Genomic DNA, 21,718 nt, shown 5'->3' with positions numbered 1-21,718 from the left:
GTGATCAGATGAGAGACTGCCTGGATCGAGGAAAGAAGGATGATGATAGGATATGGCAGAGGAATTTTTATAACAAGAACAACATTAGGCAAATGTAAATAAGCTATAGAGTTTTAGCTTTATAGGAGATGTTGTATAGGTGCTGTTATTTTTTCTGTTATTTGACCTTAGCTGATGTATACATTTTGTCTGGCGATGAATAAAAATTTTTCTTTCAACAAAAAAAGAAGTCAGTCAGTTTTCAGTGAGTGGTGATAATAAATTATCCCTATTAATTTGTAAACGTCATCCTAATTAACATGATCTAAAAGAAGTACAGTTTGATAAAAAAGTGGTTTAATTGCAATGCGCACTAGGGCTTTCTTTTCCCCGTCTATAAATAGAGACTTCAGACGTCTCTCCCTTACACAACAAGAGTTCGAATATTAATATAACTGACGACCAAATTGCTTCTCATAATGAGAGCTCTCTTTCTCATCTACCTTATCCTTTCTCCCTTTAGAGCTGTATCAAGAACTTTGCTAGGTAGCATTCTCCTTCCCTTGGCAACTCGACTGTTTTATGCATATTCATATCCTTTCGTAATAGAATAAGAAAATTGATGCAATTTAGCATTACGACAACTGAAATTAAAGCTAGATATCCACTGTTTTATTCAACTATAATTTCAATTTTCTGTCTTTCTTTTTGTTATTTTGTAGTACTAGTACCTTAATTTTAGTCACCTTTTGTTTAAAGCGGGCTGCATGCATGGGATCTGATAGTTTTAGTAATTATACAGACACTTAACAACTTATATATTTTTCCTTTATAATGGATTTGAGTGTGGGTTGTGTGAGTTTTAAATCTCTTTACTTTTTGTCCCAAAATGATGTTTTACTTTCAGTATTAATTTCAAGCACATCGAGCAGTTGAGGGCTAGCTCACTTGGTGAGCTCTCTGCCTTCCACCGTTAAGGTGGCCGGAGGGTCCAAATCCCATTAGTAGTATAGCATTCCCCTTCCACCTCCCCCTAGATCCCCCCGGCCCCCACCCCTCCCCCACCCCCACCCCTCCCCCACCCCCACCCCCACCCCCTTCCTCCTTCCCCGATGTAATTTCAAAATAAAAAAAAAAAAACATCGATCTATTATACATATATGACACCGCTTTTTTTTTTTTGGAAGCAAAACCCTATATATATAAATATGTGACAGCACTTGTAGAAGGGTCTTTACCACTGACACGACATTATTTTCCTGGATTTGCAGAAAATCATGAGGGGCTTAACGTAGGATCTGGTTATGGAAGGGGTACAAATCTACCACCACCATCTCCAGCTTCATCTCCCCCGAGCAAGGAAGTATCCAACAGTGTCTCTCCTACTCGCACTGATGAGAAAACCTCTGAAAACACTGAACTCGTTATGACAACAATTGCTCAAGGGGAAAACAGTAATCAGCTGTTTCCATTTCTAACTTCATCAGACAATTACCAATTAGCAAGTTTCAAGAAATTGTCCGTCTCATACCTTCTGCCTGTCTCATATGTGTGGAAACTGATCAGTTCGTCGTCTTTTAATCACGATCTTGTAGATATTTTTGACACGAGCTCCGATGAAAAATACTGGAATCGTAAGCCTCTATCACCACCTTCTCCAAAGCCAGCAGATGGTCATCGTCCTCTTCAGTCCTATTAAGCCTCATATCTCTAGTTTAGAGTGTTATGTGTACTAAGTAGCTTTTATTTAGTATTTCTTTGTAAGCTGCTTTAGTTCACTTATCAATTATGATAATGGTCGAATAACCTTAGCTATTTCATAACATGGCTATAGGGTTGTAACTTAGCGGGGACGTTTGGTTTTGAGATAATAAGTTAAACCTGAATTAATATTAATGTAGGGATTGTAATGTGTATTTCTTGTTTGATGTTTGGTTTGATGTATTAACAATTACTAATGTACGTGTAATCTAAGATGGTGTGTGTTTTGTTTAATATTATGAAAGTTAGTTTTGTTATTTAGTTTATCTAATCAATGTGTTATTATATATTAACCTATAGTTGTAATCTCTTATTTCAGGTTATATCCCGTATAAAATATTAATATATAACTTCCCACATTGAAAGTACAAGAGGGTGGTGAATTGCTTGTTTAAAAAAATAATTATTACTTATAAGTTTACTAGTTTTCCAATTAGTCGACCAGATGTAATAGATATTAAGAGGTGCAGAATTAAAATGCAGAAGTAAAGTGCAGGAATTAAAGACACCAGAGTTTTATACTGGTTCGGATTCAATGTGAATCCTAGTTCAGTCTCATTGGGTTGCAAGAGAGTTCTCTTTTAGTGATTGAGTTTCTTGAGTACAAAGTGAATGGTGTAGTTTACACCAACATCTCAGTTTTTATGTCACTCGTCGTTTCTTGATACAATGCGTCACCAATATTTTTCTCTCTTTCTTCTCTAACTTGTTACATAACAGATCTAATAGAGCTACAATTTTTGTTTGAAGTAGAACAAAGAGAGGGTAATTGGTTTAATTTGATCAAAGTATGACTCTCCACGACTTAAGGTTACGTATAAATACTTTGTAGGAGACCGTTCATACTGAAGAGATTTGATCATTGGAAAAAATTGATTCTTTCCAAGAATAAGGTTAATTCTCGTTACTCTTCCTTGATGTGTGGACTTTGACAGCTTTTCATCTTTAAGTCTTGATAGCTGCCGGATTTGCTCCTTAAATGTATGTCCTTCTAGTAATAGCTTCTGATCGATAATTTTGCCGGATCTTCGGTGCTTCTTTTCCTTTTGAATGCTTCAATCAATCTCTGATTGATTTATTCCTTCAGCTTTGATTGCTTCTCTTCGATCTTGGTTGATTTCTTTGAGTCCCTACACCAAAATCAATTATATTATTTTTCATCATTAAAACAAAAGCCTAACACACATAAGTTAATCAAGTACTATTATTATTTAGAAAACGATGACAATAAACATTGTTTTAGCAATGCTCAACTTTATGTGGAGATTTAATTTTACTAATTTAACCAAGCAAAAGACTCCTAGTGTTATCCTATCTGTGCTCTAGACTATTACGTATATAGGTGAATTTGTTTGGCGATGGTTTACTGCAAAACTCTTGCAGATATCTACTACTCATATTTGTTTCATTTCCAAAGTCAGCATTCTGAATATCACCCAAGTTTAAAACTCCATTCATTTGAAATTCCCTCTAATAATTGTTGAACTTCGACCGATAATTGTTGAACTCCCCATATTTCCAGTTTGAAAAAATCCATAACTGGAAGATAAGGGAATTATCTTAGGACCTTGATCAAAGACCCAAGAAAGCCATTTGGACCATGGCGTATGTAGAGCATAAATAACGGATTCAATTAAATTCAGTATTTTTTTACGCGAAATATAAAAATATATGTGAAACATCACAATACTTTTAAAAATACTATTTAAACCCATAATTTTTAAAATATAATGAATTCAATAATAGTATTTAAAGATTATAGTCTATTTAAATTAAATTTATGGATCCGTCACTATTTCAAGCCTCAAATAAATTTCATAACGATAGTAACTAGTGGGACTGTAGGAGTGGAGGGGCAGATGTAGCCTTCAGTTACAAGTCCAATTGAATTTATAACTTTTGATACCTAATACGTACATTAATTTTACAAATTTACCAAAATCTCAACAAGTATGGAATTTGAACCATTAAATTTTACTCTTGGGTCCACCTCTAGAGTAGCCAAAAGAATCTAAAGAGAAGCTATGAAAACATTTAGATTTCTAGTTATGAACTGGTTTAGTGCAGAGGCAGTCTCATAATGTGTTGGATTTTTGGGTACCGCACTATACCGTTGGTGGTGGAACCGCGCGCTCTCTCTCTCTATATATATATATCATGAGTGGTATATAAGCTTAGCTTTTAGAGCCATTAATAATGCTTTTGCTACTGCAAGGTATTTTTCATAAATAAGCAGCCACGGAAAATAAAATGATGTTGTTGATAACTTCGCAAATTTGTGGAGAGCGGGGGCTAGCCTTTTTTCTTTTTAACAAGTTTAAGTTTTATGCACGGATTGTATACTATTATTTTTTTTCAAATGTAACATGCAATTATAAGTAATCACTTATAGTAATCTAATCATTAAATATAAAAAAAAATTGCTATAACCAATCAAAATATACCATCACTGTAATAAGACAAATGCTTTTTTTACGGAAGGATGTTTGGTTAATAGACTAGAGATATAGAGGCTATAAACCAATAACTTTTTATGCGGTGAACGTAACGATTAAGTAAATTATTATGCAATATCATTTAGTCATAAGACTTATTATACACATGGGCGGAGCAAGAACACAAACTACGGGTTCGGTCGAACTCAGTAGTTTTTGTCCAAACTATATATTTATCTTAAAAAATTCATTGCATATGTATAGTTTATTAATTTAGAACACAGTAAATTAAACAAATTAGATGTCCGAACTCATAATTTCAAATCCTGGCTCTGCCTATGAAATTTATACAGAAATTTTGACACCAAATTTAAGAACTAGTTTTAATAATTACTATACACACACTAGTCACTAAAGATACTTTTACAAACGCATGCTACTTTATGGATATGTTGTCATTTTCGTCTTTCAATGCGATCTTATCATGATATTGTTAGTTGTTATACGCATATTCTTATTTCAAACTTTCTTCTATAATAGTTATTTTTGCATAGTCTTATACATCTATTAATCATAAAAGAATGTTATATTGAAAGTCAAATGCTGGTTTAGTAATCTTGCGTTTTCTCTTAGAAATTTGTATTTTTTTTCCAACATTGAAAATCGTATTGATTGGCAGCTGGCACTCCTTGAGCATGTCTGTGATATTTGTATTGTTAAGGAAACAACTCAGAAGCTTTATAATTTATGGGAAATTCTAAATCATGCTGTGTAACTAGAGGATCATATATTTAAAATGAACGGTTGTCGTCCCAATTACGTGGCACCATTTTATTTGGCACCCACTATTAGAAATCTGGAAATTATCGACCAAAAATTTGCAACCAAAGTTGGTTGGTAAAAAAAAAAACGACCAACTTTGGTCGCTAATGTGGAGAAAATTGTTAAATAATTATTTTAAATAATTTACCGATCAAAGTTGATCGCTTTTTGGTCGGTAAAGTGGTCTACATGTTGACCGGGCAGGTCAGACTTGCCTCGTCAAAGAAATATTGAAATTAGCGACCAACTTTGGTCGCTAATGTGGGACCCAGTTATAACGTTTTAATAATTATATTATTAATATTTTATAAAATATAAATAAATATTATTTAAAATAGGCGACCAAAGTTGGTCGGTTATGAAAGAGGAAGCAAATAGCGACCAACTTTGGTCGCTAATTTGGGACCCAGTTATAACGTTTAATAATTATATTATTATTTAAAATATTTTATAAAATATAAATAAATCTTATTTAAAATTAGCGACTTGCGATCAACTTTAGTCGCTAATTTTTAAATCTTGATAATTAGCGACCAAAGTTGGTCTCTTTTCAGGTAAACATTGGTCAAAATTAAAAATCACTTTTATATTTACTATCTAAATAATATAAATGTAATCTGTTAATACTTTTGTAATACAAGGGATGAATACACTAAAATATACTCTAACATGCTATATATGTAGTTAAAGTGTTACAACGAAGCGTGTTATATATATATATATATATATATATGTGTGTGTGTGTGTGTGTGTGTGTGTGTAGTTAAAGTATATGTGTAGTTAAAGTATTACAACGAAGCGTGTTATATATATATATATATATTGTGATGACCCACAAGGTGTGAAAAGATGAGAAATAGAAATTTCTAGAGTTAAAATTTTGATTTTTGGTTGACTTTGGTCAACATTTTTAGCAAACGGACTCGGATCCGTATTCTGACAATCCTGAGAGGTCCACAGTAAAATATGGAACTTGGGCGTATGCCCGAAAATGAATTTCGAGGTCCCAAGCCTTAGAAATCAATTTTTGAAAGAAATTGTTTTATTGAATTATCTAAGAAATGAAGAAAAGAATTAATGTTTGAAACCATTGGTATCGGGCCCGTATTTTGATTCCGGAGCCCCATACAAACTTGTTATAGTATTTAAAAGATAATTGTGAAATTTGGTGAAAACAGAGTTTATTTGACTTGAGTTGGACTTCCGGTTAAAGAGTTATGAACTTTGAGAGTTCTTGATGAAAATGTTGAGTTTTGAGGTTTATTTCATGATTTTACATTTATTTTGATGATGTGATCCCACGAGTAGGTCCATATGATGTTTTTGAGCTAGTATGCATGTTTGGTTTGAAGTCCTGAGGGCTCGGGTGAGTTTCGGGTAGGTTCCGGGATGTTTTAGGCTTAAAACATAGTTGTTGCAGGTCTAGAGATGCTGCAGATCTCTGAACCCGCAAGTGCTGACTGCATTGACTTTGTGCTGACCGCGGAGGGGCCTTTGCGGCCGCACTCCTTTTTATGCGGTCCGCGGTGAGGAAGAATTTCACTGGTTTGACGTCGGAAACCTATGTCTTTTGATCTACACAGAATTTTGAGATGATTCGAAAACGAAAGTTGTAGCTCTTCGTGTCTAGTTTCCATAAAGGTAAAGAAATCACAATTTGGACATCTTTAGAGAAAGTTATGGCCAAAATACTAAAGCATATCACTGCAGTCAACATTGTGAGCTCCGCGGTCGCATTCCTTTTTTGTGCGGTTCACACAGGGGGTCTGAGAGAGGTATATTTAAACTGGATTTTCAGTTATTTTTCATTTTTCAAAACTCCAAAAACATAAGAGGCGATTTTTCAAACAACCTTTCTTCTCCAAAATATTAGTAAGTGATTTCTAACTCATTTTCTTTACTCCTTAACTTCTTTTTACAAGATTTCATCCTAGAATCTAGGGTTTTAATGGTGGAATTGGGAAATTTTGGGTAAAACCTAAGAATATTGAAATTTGGGGATTTAGACCTTAAATTGCGGTGGGATTCCAAAACCAATTATATATCCGAGCTCGGAGGTGAATGGGTAATCGGGTTTTGGTCCGAATTACGGGTTTGGACCAAGCGGGATCGGGGTCGATTTTTGACTTTTTGGGAAAAACTTTAGAAAACTTATTTTCATGCATTAGAAATGTTTCATTTAGCACTTATTAATATTATTAAGTAACTTGTGGCTAGATACGAGCGAGTTGGTGGTGGAATCAAGAGGTAAAGCGATAGTTGAGGCTTGAGTGGTGTTCGTGGCATCGAGGTATGTGTTTGGTCTAACCTTAGCTTGAGGGATTAGGATTTGTGTCTTATTTGCTATGTGTTAATTGTGGAGTATGACGTATAGGCATGGTGACGAGTATCTATACATCGGTGTCAAGCATGCCCGTGAGTCTTGTATTATAATTGTTGTGACTCCGTCGAGGTTTATTGTGCTTCATATAAGGATTATCATTATTATTCCTTGCCGGAATGTTGTTGTCATATTGTTGATCCCTTGCCGGGATTTTGTTGTTATATTATTGTTCCCTTGCCGGGATGTTGTTGTTATAGTATTATTCCCTTGCCCAGATATTGTTGTTATATTATTGTTCCCTTGCTGGAATTTTGTTATGATTGGTATTGATAAATGAAAAAGGGAGTGGGTTGCACGCCTGTAATAGTAACATATGAAATGGGAGCGAGTTGCACGCCTGCAATGGTAACATATGAAAAGGGAGCAGGTTGCACACCTACAATGGAAATATATGAAATGGGAGCGGGATGCACGCCTGCAACGGTACTATATGAAATGGGAGCGGGTTGCACGCCTGCAACGGTAATATATGAAATTGGAGCGGGTTGCACGCCTATAACTGTACAATATGAAATGGGAGCGGGTCGCACGCCTGCAACGGTGCTATATGAGATGAGATCGGGTTGTACGCTTGTAGCTTTTATGGATTTGATGAACCGAGTATTCAGGCCTTACTTGGATTCGTTCGTGATAGTCTTCATTGATGATATTTTGATCTATTCCCACAGCCGGGAGGAGCATGAGCAACATCTTAGAGTGGTTCTCCAGACTTTGAGAGACAGTCAGCTGTATGCCAAGTTTTCTAAGTGCGAGTTCTGGTTGAGTTCAGTTGGCTTATTTAGCATATGTTCGTAATTCTAGCACTGAGGTCCCTTCTATTGATTCGGTGCCGGTAGTTTATGGGTTCCCTGAGGTATTTCCTTTAGACTTTCCGGGTATGCCACCCGATAGGGATATTGATTTTTGCATTGATTTGGCTCCAAGAACTCAACCTATTTCTATCCCGCCGTATCGTATGGCCCTGCCTGAGTTGAAAGAGTTGAAGAAGCAGTTGCAAGACTTGCTTGAAAAGGGTTTCATTAGACCTAGTGTTTTGCCTTGGGGTGCGCCGATGTTCTTTGTTAAGAAGAAGGACAGGTCAATGAGAATGTGTATAGATTACCGACAGTTGAACAAGGTTACAATCAAGAATAAGTATCCATTGCCGAGGATTAATGATTTGTTTGATCAGCTTCAGGATGCCAAGGTATTTTCGAAGATTGACTTGAGATCTGGCTACCATTAGTTGAGGATTAGGGTATCCGATATCTCTAAGACAGTTTTGGCACTCGGTACGAGCATTATTAGTTCTTGGTGATGTCATTCGGGTTGACAAATGCCCCAGCAGCTTTTATGGATTTGATGAACCGAGTATTCAGGCCTTACTTGGATTCATTTGTGATAGTCTTCATTGATGATATTTTGATCTATTCCCGCAGCCGGGAGGAGCATGAGCAACATCTTAGAGTGGTTCTCCAGATTTTTAGAGACAGTCAGCTGTATGCCAAGTTTTCTAAGTGCGAGTTCTGGTTGAGTTCAGTTGCATTCAAGAAGAAGGAGCTAAATTTGAGGCAGAGGAGGTGGTTGGAGCTATTAAAGGACTATGATATCACCATCCTATATCATCCGGGAAAGGCCAATGTGGTGGCCGATGCTTTGAGTAGAAAGTCAGCCAGTATGGGTAGTCTTGCATATATTCTGGTCGGTGAGAGACCGCTTGACCATGTTCAGGCTTTGGCCAATCAGTTCATGAGGTTGGATGTTTCTGAGTCCAGCCATGTGTTAGCTTGCACAATCGCTCGTTCTTCATTATTGGAGTGTATCCAAGATCGACAGTTCGATGATCCTCATTTGTGTGTCCTTAGGGACACGGTGCAGCACGGAGGTGCCAAGCAAGTTACATTAGGAGATGATGGAGTTTTGAGGCTGCAGGGTCTAGTTTTCATGCCTAATGTGGATGGGCTTCAAGAGTTGATTATAGAGGAGGCCCATAGTTCCCGGTACTCTATTTATCTGAGCGCCGCTAAGATGTATCAGGATTTGTGGCAACATTATTGGTGGAGGAGGATGAAGAAGGTGCATATGTGGCTCAGTGTTTAAATTGTCAGCAGGTTAAGTACGAGTATCAGAGGCCTGGTGGTTTGTTTCAGAGTATTGAGCTTCCCGAGTGGAAGTGGGAGTGGATCACTATGGATTTTGTTGTTGGACTCAAATAGACCCGGAGGAAGTTCGATGCGGTGTGGGTTATTGTTGATAGGCTGACCAAGTCAGCGCATTTAATTCCTATGGCAGTCTCATATTCTTCCAAGAGGTTAGTTGAGATCTATATCCGGGAGATTATTCGTCTTCATGGTGTTCCTGTGTCTATCATTTCGAACTGAGGTACACAGTTTACCTCACGTTTCTGGAGGGAAATTCAGCGAGAGTTGGGCGCACAGGTTGAGTTGAGCACAACATTTCATCCTCAGATGGACGGGCAGTCCGAGCGTACTATTCAGATTTTGGAGGATATGCTCCGAGCGTGTGTCATTGACTTTGGAGGCTCGTGAGATCAGTTTTTGCCTTTAGCAGAGTTTGCCTACAACAACAGCTATCAGTCGAGCATCCAGATGGCTCCTTTTGAGGCTTTGTACGGTAGGCGGTGTCGGTCGCCGGTTGGATGGTTTGAGCCAGGAGAGGCTTGGTTATTGGGTAGGGATCTAGTACAGGATGCCTTGGACAAGGTCAGGATTATTCAGGATAGGCTTCGTACAGCTCAGTCCAGGCAAAAGAGTTATGCCGACCGTAAGGTTCGTGATTTGGCTTTCATGGTCGGTGAGCGGGTATTACTTCGAGTGTTGCCTATGAAGGGCGTGATGAGATTTGGGAAGAAGGGCAAGCTTAGCCCTAGGTTCATTGGCCCGTTTGAGATTTTTGATCGAGTGGGGGATGTGGCTTACAGACTTGCATTGTCGCCGAGCTTATCAGTCGTGCATCCAGTGTTCCATGTGTCCATGCTTTGGAAGTATCACAGCGATCCATCCCACGTGTTAGATTTCAGCACTGTCTAGTTGGACAAGGACCTGTCCTACGAGGATGAGCCGGTAGCTATTCTTGACCGGCAGGTTCGTCAGTTGAGATCGAAGAGTTTTCCTTCTGTTCGTGTTCAGTGGAGAGGTCAACCTGCTGTGGCATCGACCTGGGAGTCCGAGTCCGATATGCGGAGCCATTATCCCCATCTTTTTCCCGACTCAGGTACTTCCTTCTTATGTCCGTTCAAGGACAAACAGTTGTTTTAGAGGTGGAGAATGTGATGACCAAAAAGGTCATCACTTAGGTCATCACTTGTGTTGCAAGTAAATTCAGTGTTTCGAGGTCTAAAAACCCCCTTTTTACCTCACCTTGATTTGCGTACGTGGTCCGGACCCATATCCGGAAAGCCTTCTATGTGAAAAGATGAGAAATAGAAATTTCTAGAGTTAAAAATTTGATTTTTGTTGATGTTGGTCAACATTATTAGCAAACGGACCCAGATCCATGTTCCGATGATCCCAAGAGGTCCGCAGTAAAATATGGGACTTGGGCGTATGTCCAGAAATGAATTCCGAGGTCCCAAGCCTTAGAAATTTTTGAAAGAAATTGTTTTACTAAATTATCTAAGAAATGAAAAAAAGAATTAATGTTTGAAACCATTTGTATCGGGCCTATATTTTGGTTCTGGAGCCCGATACAAACTTGTTATAGTATTTAAAAGATAACTGTGAAATTTGGTGAAAACGGAGTTTATTTGACGTGAGTTGGACTTCCGGTTGAAGAGTTTTGAACTTTAAGAGTTCTTGATGAAAATGTTGAGTTTTGAGGTTTAATTGATGATTTTACATGTTATTTTGATGATGTGATCACACGAGTAGGTCCATATGATGTTTTTGAGCTAGTATACACGTTTGGTTTGAAGTCCCGAGGGCTCGGGTGAGTTTCGGGTAGGTTCCAGGATATTTTAGGCTTAAAACATAGCTGTTGCAGGTCTAGAGATATTGCAGATCTCTGAACCCGCCAGTGCTGACTGCATTGATTTTGTGCTGACCGCGGAGGGGTCTTTGCGGCCACACTCCTTTTTGTACGGTCCGCAGTGAGGAAGAATTTCACTGGTCTGACTTCGGAAGCCTATATCTTTTGATTTACAAGGAATTTGGAGATGATTTAAAAACGAAAGTTGTAGCCTTCGTCTCTAGTTTCCAGAAAGGTCAAGAAATCACAATTTGGACATTTGTAGAGAAAGTTATGGCCAAAATACTAAAGCATGTCACTGCCGTCAACATTGCAAGTTCCGCGACCGCACTCCTTTTTGTGTGGTCCGCATAGGGGGTCTGAGAAGGGTATATTTTAACGGGATTTTCAGTTATTTTTCATTTTTCAAAACTTCAAAAACATAAGAGGCAACTTTTAAACAACCTTTCTTTTCCAAAACATTAGTAAGTGATTTCTAACTCATTTTCTTTACTTCTTATCTTCTTTTTACAAGATTTCATCCTAGAATCTACGGTTATCATGGTGGAATTGGGGAATTTTGGGCAAAACCTAAGAATATTGAAATTTTGGGATTTAGACCTCAAATTGAGGTCGGATTCCAAAACCAATTATATACCCGGGCTAGGGGTGAATGGATAATCAGGTTTTGGTCCGAATTACAGGTTTGGACCAAGCGGGCCTGGGGTCGATTTTTGAGTTTTTGTGAAAAACTTGTCATGCATTAAAAATGTTTCATTTAGCACTTATTAATATTATTAAGTAACTTGTGGCTAGATACGAGCGAGTTGGTGGTGGAATCAAGAGGTAAAGCGATAGTTGAGGCTTGAGTTGTGTTCGTGGCATCGAGGTAAGTGTTTGGTCTAACCTTAGCTTGAGGGATTAGGAGTTGTGTCTTATTTGCTATGTGCTAATTGTGGAGTACGATGTATAAGCATGGTGACGAGTATCTATACATCAGTGTCAAGCATGCCCATGAGTCTTGTATTGTAATTGTTGTGACTCCGTTGAGGTTTATTGTGCTTCATATGAGGATTATCATTATTGTTCCCTTGCCGGGATGTTGTTGTTATATTATTTTTCCCTTGCTGGGATGTTGTTGTTATAGTATTATTCCCTTGCTGGGATGTTGTTGTTATATTATTATTCCCTTGCTGGGATTCTGTTATGATTGGTATTGATAAATGAAAAGGGAGCGGGTTGCATGCCTGCAACAGTAACATATGAAATGGGAGCGGGTTTCACGCATGCAATGGTAACATATGAAAAGGGAGCGGGTTGCATGCCTGCAATGGAGATATATGAAATGGGAGTGGGTTGCACGCATGCAATGGTACTATATGAAATGGGAGCGGGTTGCATGCCTGCAATGGTACTATATGAAATGGGAGCGGGTTGCACGCCAACAACGGTAATATATGAAATGGGAGTGGGTTGCACGCCTGCAACGGTAATATATAAAATGGGAGCGGGTTGCTCGCCTGCAACGGTACAATATGAAATGGGAGCGGATTGCACGCCTGCAACGATACTATATGAGATGGGAGCGGGTTGCAGGCCTGCAACAATATTACATGCGTACTTGTTCTTATTATTTCCTTATCTTTGTTGGTAATTGATTTATAGCATTCCTTACGTTTCTCTACTGTTGTTTTGTTGTTATCTGTTACTCCCTGCAGCATGTTTCCCCCACCCAACTTTAGTTGTAATTATCTGCTTCTATTTCCGTTGTATATGATTTAACTGCACAGGTTTATTTGGTGGTCTAGTCCTAGACTCGTCACTACTTTGCCGAGGTTAGGCTAGGCACTTACTAGCACATGAGGTCGGTTGTGCTGATACTACACTCTGCACTCTTTTGTGCAGATCTCAGTGTTGTAGATTTTGGACCGCAGTGAGATTACTGTTTCTTGTTCATCAGGTGACCCGAGGTAGTCTTGCAGACGTCCGCATGCCTTGGCGTCTCCTTCTATCTACTATTCCTGTTTCTTTCATGTATTTCCTGAGATAGTGTTGTATTTATTTCTTTCAGACCTTAATTTGTAGTACTCCTAGACAGTCTGTGAAGTTGTGACACTAGTTTTGGGTAGATTTATTATGGATTGGTAGTAGCAGTATTATTAAAACTTTTCAATGCAGCCTTTCGCTTATTCAATTCTGTTGTTATCTAATTGTTGGCTCTTAACTGTTATCGGATTAAAAATGGAAACAAGGCAAATAGTTTAGTTGGTTGGCTTGCCTAGCTTTCACTAGTAGGCGCCATCACGACTCCCGAGGGTGAAAAATTCGGGTCGTGACATATATATATAGGTCGAGATGTTTTGTTTTTAATATTCAACGATACATCTGAGTAGGTTATAAGTCGATGAATCAATTTACACACAGATATATTTGATGAAAAATTATATATACTAATTAGGATCTTGACAAGTCTATCAATCCCTAAAAGAACCCGACCCTTATCTATATAGATATAGATATAGGTTAGATGTTTTATTTTTAATATTCAACGATGCATTTGAGTAAGTTATAAGTCGATGAATCAATATACAATTTTGCATACACGTCACATTCAACCTAAAGAGCTACTCCAACTTCCGGAATTCCATTCCGACCCTCGGATCAAAATCTCACTATCAAATCGGAAACTTCAAAAATTCGACTTTCGGCATTTCAAGCCTAAATTAGCTATGAAACTCCAAAACACAATCTGATCATGCCCCTAAGCCCGAAATCACCCAACGGAGCTAACAAAACCATCGGATTTCCATTTTGAGGCTGTCTCTACGCTGTTCTGACTGCGGTCAAATTTCTAACACTTAAGCTCTCATTTAGGGACTAAGTGTCCCAAAACTCTCCGAAACTCAAAACCGAACATCCCGGCAATTCAAAATAGCAGAAATAAACACGGGGAAAACAGAAAACAGGGGATCGGGGCATAAATTCTTAAGACGACCGACCGGATCGTCACATCCTCCTACACTTAAACATTCGTTTGTCCTCGAACGAGCATAGAGACATACCTGAAGTAGTGAAAAGATGAGGGTAATGGCTACGCATATCCTGCTCGGTCTCCCAGGTCGCCTCCTTGACCGGCTGACCCCACCACTGAACCTTCACGGATGCAATGTTCTTTGACCTCAGCTTTCTAACCTGCCTGTTCAATATTGCCACTGGCTCCGCAACATAGGATAGATCCTTGTCCAACTAGACTTAACTGAAATCCAACACGTGCGACGGATCACCGTGATACCTCCGAAGCATCGAAACATGAAACACCGGATGAACTCTCGCCAAGCTAGGAGGTAAGGCAAGCTCATAAGCAACCTCCCCAACATGCCTCAATATCTCGAAAGGGCCAATAAACCTCGGACTCAACTTCCTCTTCTTCCCAAATCTCATGACACCCTTCATAGGTGAAACCCGAAGCAGAACCTGCTCTCCAACCATATAGGAAACATCACAAACCTTCCGGTCCACGTAGCTCTTCTGCCTGGGCTGGGCTGTACGGAGTCTATCCTGAATCACCTTAACCTTCTCCAAAGCATCCTGAACAAAGTCTGTGCCCAATAATCTGGCCTCACCCGGCTATCATATAAAGCCTCATACTGTGCCATCTGAATGTTGGACGGATAGCTGTTATTGTAGGAAAACTCTGCCAATGGTAAGAACTGATCCCAAGAACCTACGAACTCAATCACACACGCACAGAGCATATCCTCAAGAATCTGAATAGTGCGCTCAGACTGTCCGTCCGTCTGAGAGTGAAATGCTGTATTCAACTCCACCCGAGTGCCCAACTCATGTTGAACAGCTCTCCAAAATCGTGATGTGAACTGAGTACTTCTATCTGAAATGATGGAAACTGTAGTTGGATACCAAGCAGACGGACAATCTCCCGGACATAGATCTCCGCCAACCGCCCCGACGAATAAGTAGTACACACAGGAATAAAGTGAGCGGACTTGGTCAGCCGATCCACAATTACCCAAATAGCATCGAACTTTCTCAAAGTCCGTGGGAGCCCAACTACAAAGTCCATGGTGATCATCTCCCACTTCAACTCTGGAATATCTATCTGCTGAAGCAATCCACCCGATCTCTGATGCTCATACTTCACCTGCTGACAGTTAAGGCACCGAGCTAAAAATCCAAATATATCTTTCTTCATCCGCCTCCACCAGTAGTGCTGCCTCAAATCCTGATACATTTTTGCAGCACCCGAATGAATGGAATACCGTGAGCTATGGGCCTTCTCCAAAATCAACTCCCGAACTCCGTCTACATTGGGTACACAAATCCGACCCTGCATCCTCAATACACTGTCATCACCAATAATCACATCTCTGGCATCACCGTGCTAAACCTTGTCCTTGAGGACAAGCAAATGAGGGTCATCATACTGATGCTCCCTGATTCGGTCAAATAAGGAAGATTAAGAAACCACGCAAGCTAGGACCAGACTGGGTCTGAAAGATCCAATCTCGCGAACTAGCTGGCTAAGGCCTGAACATCCACCGCCATAGGCCTCTTCGATGCTGATAAATAAGCCAAACTCCCCAAACTCTTTGCCCGACGATTCAAAGTATCGGCCACCATATTGGCCTTGCCCGGGTGATACAAAATAGTGATATCATACTCCTTCAACAACTATAACCACCTCCTCTTGTGCAAATTTAGATCCTTTTACTTGAACAGGTGCTGCAAGCTCCGATGATCAGTATAAATCTCACAATGGACACTATACAAATAATGACACCAGATCTTCAAGGCGTGAACAATGGCAGCTAACTCAAGGTCATGGACCAAATAATTCTTCTCATGTACCTTCAACTATCTGGATACGTAGGTAATCACCCTACCATCCTGCATCAACACCGCTCCAAGGTCTATCCTCGAGGCATCACAATAGACCGTATAAGACCCCGAACCTGTAGGCAATATCAAAATTGGGGTTGTAATCAAAGCTGTCTTGAGCTTCTGAAAGCTCATCTCACACTCCTCCGTCCACTGGAACGGAGCACCCTTCTAGGACAACCTGGTCATAGGGGCTACAATCGATGAAAACCCCTCCACAAAACGACGGTAGTAACCCGCCAAGCCAAGGAAACTACAGATCTCTGTAGCTGAGGATGGTCTGGGCCAACTCTGCATGGCCTCTATTTTCTTCGGATCCACCTAAATACCCTCACTCGATACCACGTGGCCTAGGAATGCCACGAAATCCAACCAAAACTCACATTTCGAGAACTTAGCATATAACTTCTTCTCTCTCAGAGTCTGAAGCACATTCCTCAGGTGTTTCTCATGATCTTCCTGACTTTGGGAATACACCAGAATATCATCAATAAAGACAATGACGAACGAGTCAAGATACAGCCGAAACACGCTATGCATCAAGTGCATAAAAGCTGATGGGGTATTGGTCAGCCTAAATGACATGACAAGGAACTCGTAATGACCATATCGGTTCCTGAAAGCAGTCTTCGGGATATCAGGCTACCGAATCTTCAACTGGTGGTAACCTGAGCGCAAGTCAATATTAGAAAACACCCCGTGCGCCGTGAACTAGTCAAATAGGTCAGCAATACGAGGCAAAGGATAACGGTTCTTCACTGTAACCTTGTTCAACTGGTGATAATTAATACACATACGCATAGAACCACCTGTTTTCTTCACAAACAAGACTGGAGAACCCCAAGGTGATACACTGGGCCGAATAAAACCCTTATCAAGCAATTCCTGTAACTGATCCTTCAACTCAGGAGGAGCCATACGATACAGAGGAATAGAAATGGGCTGAGTGCCCGACAACAGATCAATGCCAAAATCAATATCTCTATTAGGCAGCATGCCTGGAAGATCCGTTGGAAACACATCGAGAAAATTCTGCACTACTGAAACTAAATCAACTGAAGGGGTATCAATACAGACATCTCCACATAGGCTAAATACATGTCACACCCCTTCTAAACCTTATGTTGAGCTTTAAGAAAAGAAATAACTCTACTGGGAGTGTGGTCTAAAGTACCCCTCCACTCAACACGCGATACACATGTCATAGCCAGCATCACGATTTTGGCGTGACAATCAAGAATAGCATAATGGGGCGACAACTAGTCCATGACAAAGATAATATCAAAATCTACCATGCTGAGCAACAACAAATCGGCTCTGGTCTTAAAACCACTAAGAGTAACCAAACACGACCGATAAACGCGGTCCACACTAAGAGAATCTCCCAATGGAGTAGAAACATAAACAAGAAACTCAAAGAATCGCGAGGTACACCCAAATGCGGGGAAAAATAAGAAGACACATAAGAGTAAGTAGAGCCTGGATCGAATAGAAATGATGCATCTCTGTGACAAACCAGTATAATACTTGTGATGATAGAATCAAAGTCAATAGCCTCGGTACGGGCAGGAAGGGCATAACCATAGCCTGAGAACTCTGCGGGGCATGCTGTGGCTGAGAAGTTTGTGGAGGTGCACCCCTCCCAATCTAGGGCAATCCCTCACCACATAGCATGTGTCACCACACTCAAAACAAGCTCTAGGAGGACGTGGTGGCTATGACTAGCTCTGGCCAGGTCTGCTAGACTGACCTCTGAAAGCATCCCGCGCAGGAGGCACGCTAGATACCGGAGGTGCATAATAAGGCTCCTGAGGCCTAAGAGGAGCTGGAATACCACTGGCTGCTGGAAGAGTTGAATAAATTGGGTGACTCATATAACCCCTACCATGACGACCTACTGTTGGGGCACGGGCACCAAAGAAATGGCCCGACTCTTGAGACCTTTTGTCCTCCATCTCCTCTCTCTCCCTAGCATGTATACCCTCAATCCTCCTAGCAATGCTCACCACCTGCTGATAGGAAATGTCCATTTCCAACTTACAAGCCATGCTAGACGTAATGCTGGGAATAAGCCCCACAATAAACCGGTGAACCCTCTCGCGAATAGTAGAAACCAAGTCTGGGGCATGTCTAGCCAAGCGAGTGCAACGGACAGCGTACTCTAAGACAATCATAGCACCCTGGCGTAAAGGCTCAAATTTTGTGCGCCATGCATCCCTGGGGCTCTGCGGAACAAACTCTCTCAGGAACATATTTGAAAATTGGGTCCAAGTTAGTAAAGCTGCCTCGTCCGGACTATCTAACTCATGGTGCGCCACCACTCATAGACGACTCCTTGAAGCTGGAAGGCAATGAAAGAAACCCCACTCGATCTTGATATACCCATAGTGTGGAGGATACAGTGACACTCCTCCAGAAATCCCAAGGCATCATCTGATGCTAACCCACCGGAGGATCATACTTCTTGAACCTCTCAAGTCTCCGCTGCTCATCCTCTGAAGCCGCTGCCCTGTCTTTGGGCGGAACTGGCACTGCAGGCGGTACAGGAATAATCTCTAGGACCTGATCAACATGCACTCGCTGCTCAGGAGTGCAGGAAGCGGGAGTCTGTGCTCCTCCCCCGGCCTGAGATATGGCTGCAGCAAGGGGAAGAAACCCTACATGAGCGAAAGTGGTGTACATGCTCATGAATTGCGTAAGAGTCTCCTAAAGAGCTGGAGTAGTAGTAGCAGTAGGCGTATCAGGTGCCTGGACTCTGGTTGGAACTGCTGGTGGTACCTCGGCGACAGCTCGCACAGGTGCTCTAGCTGCACCACGTGCGCGTCCTCGGCCTCTGCCCCATCCCCAGCCTCTGACGGCTACAGTAGGGGGTGCAGGTGCCTGATCATCTTGGGTAGCACGTGTCCTCACCATCTATGAGAGAATAGAAGACAGAAGTTTAGAATTGTGATGTAAAAACCCTTCGTGTTTCCGAACAAAGAGGGGCAGCTGTGAGCACGTGATTTTTGCTTCACACGACAATCGCTCCAAAAAGAAATAAAAAATATATAATTGGCCCCGCTGTACAATTTCGGATTTCTGTGCGGCACCTTGTGGATTTATTTGTGATTTTGGCCCATTCTTATTTATTTACTTTATTAAAATAAAGTTCAAAAAATATATATGTGTCCTGCGTAATTCAAACCGTAATTCGGTCATTAAATAGAAAATCGTGAATAGGCATTTTTCGTCCGTGATTTTGTTTGGTTTGACTTTACCGGTTTTGAAATACTTTAGTATGTGCGCAAATAATTATATTTGAGTGTGTATTTAATTTTAATTTGATTTTTTTTAGTTTTGTTTTAAAACAAATAAGAAAAGAAATAAAAAATAAAAAAAAAATAAAAAAAAAAGAGAGAAAGAAAAGGCCCTTCCGGACTTGGGCCAATTTGTTAAAATTGGCCCAACGAACTCAGCCCAAGCGGACAGCCCAAGCCACCAGTCCAAACAGCCCACCCCCAGGCCATGAAACGACGTAGTTTAACATCAAAGCTACGTCGTTTCGATGCCAACCCATCATAACCGTTTAAACCGAGCCGATCCAACGGTCCAAGATCAATCCCCATAACCCACCAATAAACCCGACCCGTCTCACCCGGACCGACCCTAACCCTTCACCCTTGGAACGACGTCGTTCCCTGTTAGCCGAAGGATCCTGGCCCTTCATCTCGTCTCATCCAACGGCCAGGATCCACTTGCCCACTAACTATATAAGTACATAACACTACCCTACCCCCCCTATCCAATACCCCGGCTGCTTCGTCTCCCCAAACGAACAGCCCTAAAACCCTAGCCGCCTCTGCATACTTCCGCCATGAAAGCCGGCGGCATGGATGCCGGTGACCTTCCCTTGAACACCATAGGACCCCCAGGCCATCCTGAACCCAAATCTACCAACCCCATGTTTCGAATCACCCCCCAGGTCCTCGAATCTTCATTCGAAGATTCGAGTCAAAACTCGATCTGACCCAACCAACCCCAGTTTTGTACCAGATACTCCCCAGACCCCCCTCGTGACCGAACCATACTTGGTTTGGTCCGAATCTAACCAGGGAAACATGAATCCCGGATCTGAGTTTTGGAACTTTGTAGTTCCTCGTCACTAGTTCATACCCGTTCGAGCCAAGAAATTAAGGTCCAAGGGACCTTAATCGAAGTGTTTCTCATCTGAGAAACACTTCGATTAAAGTCCGTTCAGCCTTAAGAAAGTCTGTCCAAGTCCGGTTCAAGGTTTCCGATTTTTCAGGATTTGAGGTGAGTCTGCCTTCTTCCCTTATTTGTTTGGTCCATGTGAGGGATTAGATGTCTGTTCATGTTTTGTGTCAATTTGTGTTTTGAATTTTTATCAACTTTTGTTCGTCCACTCTGTTTGAACATCTGTGTTTGTCTGAATCCTTCTCCTCCTATTCTGATACGGCATGCGTATTGGTTGTATTCCAATTTGTACTAACTAACTGATTCCTCGGATGCACCATTCTATTTTAATCAGTATAAGTCGAGTCATGTGTCCCATACTTCTGAATGTTTGATTTTCGGCTACGATTGTGTACGATAATGCTAATATAGTCGAGTCGACATGAGTCGTCAATTAGTTTCAACTATCTGAGCATAGCAAAGCGATTTGTTTCTGTCGAACATTTTTTTTTTTTTTTTTTTGAATCAATTGAGAAACAATTTTGTTTACTTATAGCTGTTGATTTAGATCAGTAATGTAAAAGGGATGTTTGGTTAAAATGCTGAATTGGATGGCATGTGCACTCCTGCACAACATTTGCATTGGTGCACCTCATGTGCATTGGTGCTCCTCATGTGCTTTGTGCACAACCTGTGGCCTGCATAAAGGTCCTTGTTTGATTTTAAAATGTTTTGACAGCATATGCTATCCTACTGCCCATACTTGGCTTTAGTTTAAAGAAGTGTTTAAACCTTTTAAAAGTAAAATCTGCCAGGGAATGTTGATGGGGTTTAATATTTAATTAGCTAAAGTTTGGAATTGAAAATAGAAGGCACATGGGAAGGGTACTGGATTTCTGAAAACAGGCTGTTTAAAAAAGAGTAGGATAGGGACTTATAAAAGGGGGAGATATACAGAATAGATAGAGAGAGACTGGACCTTGAGGGCTGAAAAGAAAATAAACACACACAGTGAGGAATTTCTGGGGAAAGAGAGCTGAATAGATAAGGGAAAAGAATATAGACATACTGTGAGGAGTTTGAAAAGGAGAGCTGAAATACATGCAAAATAGATACACATAGATAGAGGGAGATTAAGGGATAGAAGGGATACAACCAATAATCAGAAACTTTCTTCCTCCTATTGTTATTGGGTTTTTCAGTTGTTTCAATTTGTTCAAACCAATTCTGATCCTCTGAAATCTCAGTTGTGTCTATTAGTTGAGTGCTTTCATTGGTTTACTACTGTTTTGATCTATCTGGAATTCTGATTCTACTCCACTGG

The 21,718-nt window shown here is 40.5% G+C and overlaps 1 protein-coding gene across 1 annotated transcript; it reads left to right on the top strand.

Moving 5' to 3' along the window:
- The first annotated feature begins 410 nt into the window (after positions 1-410).
- Positions 411-1,974, top strand: LOC104227689 (hydroxyproline-rich systemin B). Its single transcript, XM_009779989.2, has 2 exons — positions 411-525; positions 1,251-1,974. The coding sequence occupies exons 1-2, from the start codon at positions 459-461 to the stop codon at positions 1,676-1,678; spliced, it is 495 nt and encodes a 164-aa protein (XP_009778291.1). The 5' UTR covers positions 411-458; the 3' UTR covers positions 1,679-1,974.
- Positions 1,975-21,718: the final 19,744 nt, after the last annotated feature.

Source organism: Nicotiana sylvestris, chromosome 10, assembly GCF_000393655.2.
Source record: "Nicotiana sylvestris chromosome 10, ASM39365v2, whole genome shotgun sequence".
NCBI lineage: Eukaryota > Viridiplantae > Streptophyta > Magnoliopsida > Solanales > Solanaceae > Nicotiana > Nicotiana sylvestris.
The sequence above is the reverse complement of the archived record's forward strand: the minus strand, read 5'-3'. Positions and strand labels throughout refer to the sequence as shown.

Bases quoted from the DNA above. Each gene is read 5' to 3' on its own strand.
- LOC104227689 (XM_009779989.2), top strand. From the start codon at position 459: ATGAGAGCTCTCTTTCTCATCTACCTTATCCTTTCTCCCTTTAGAGCT. The intron at 526-1,250 runs GTAGCATTCTCC...CTGGATTTGCAG, and splicing joins TGTATCAAGAACTTTGCTAG to AAAATCATGAGGGGCTTAAC.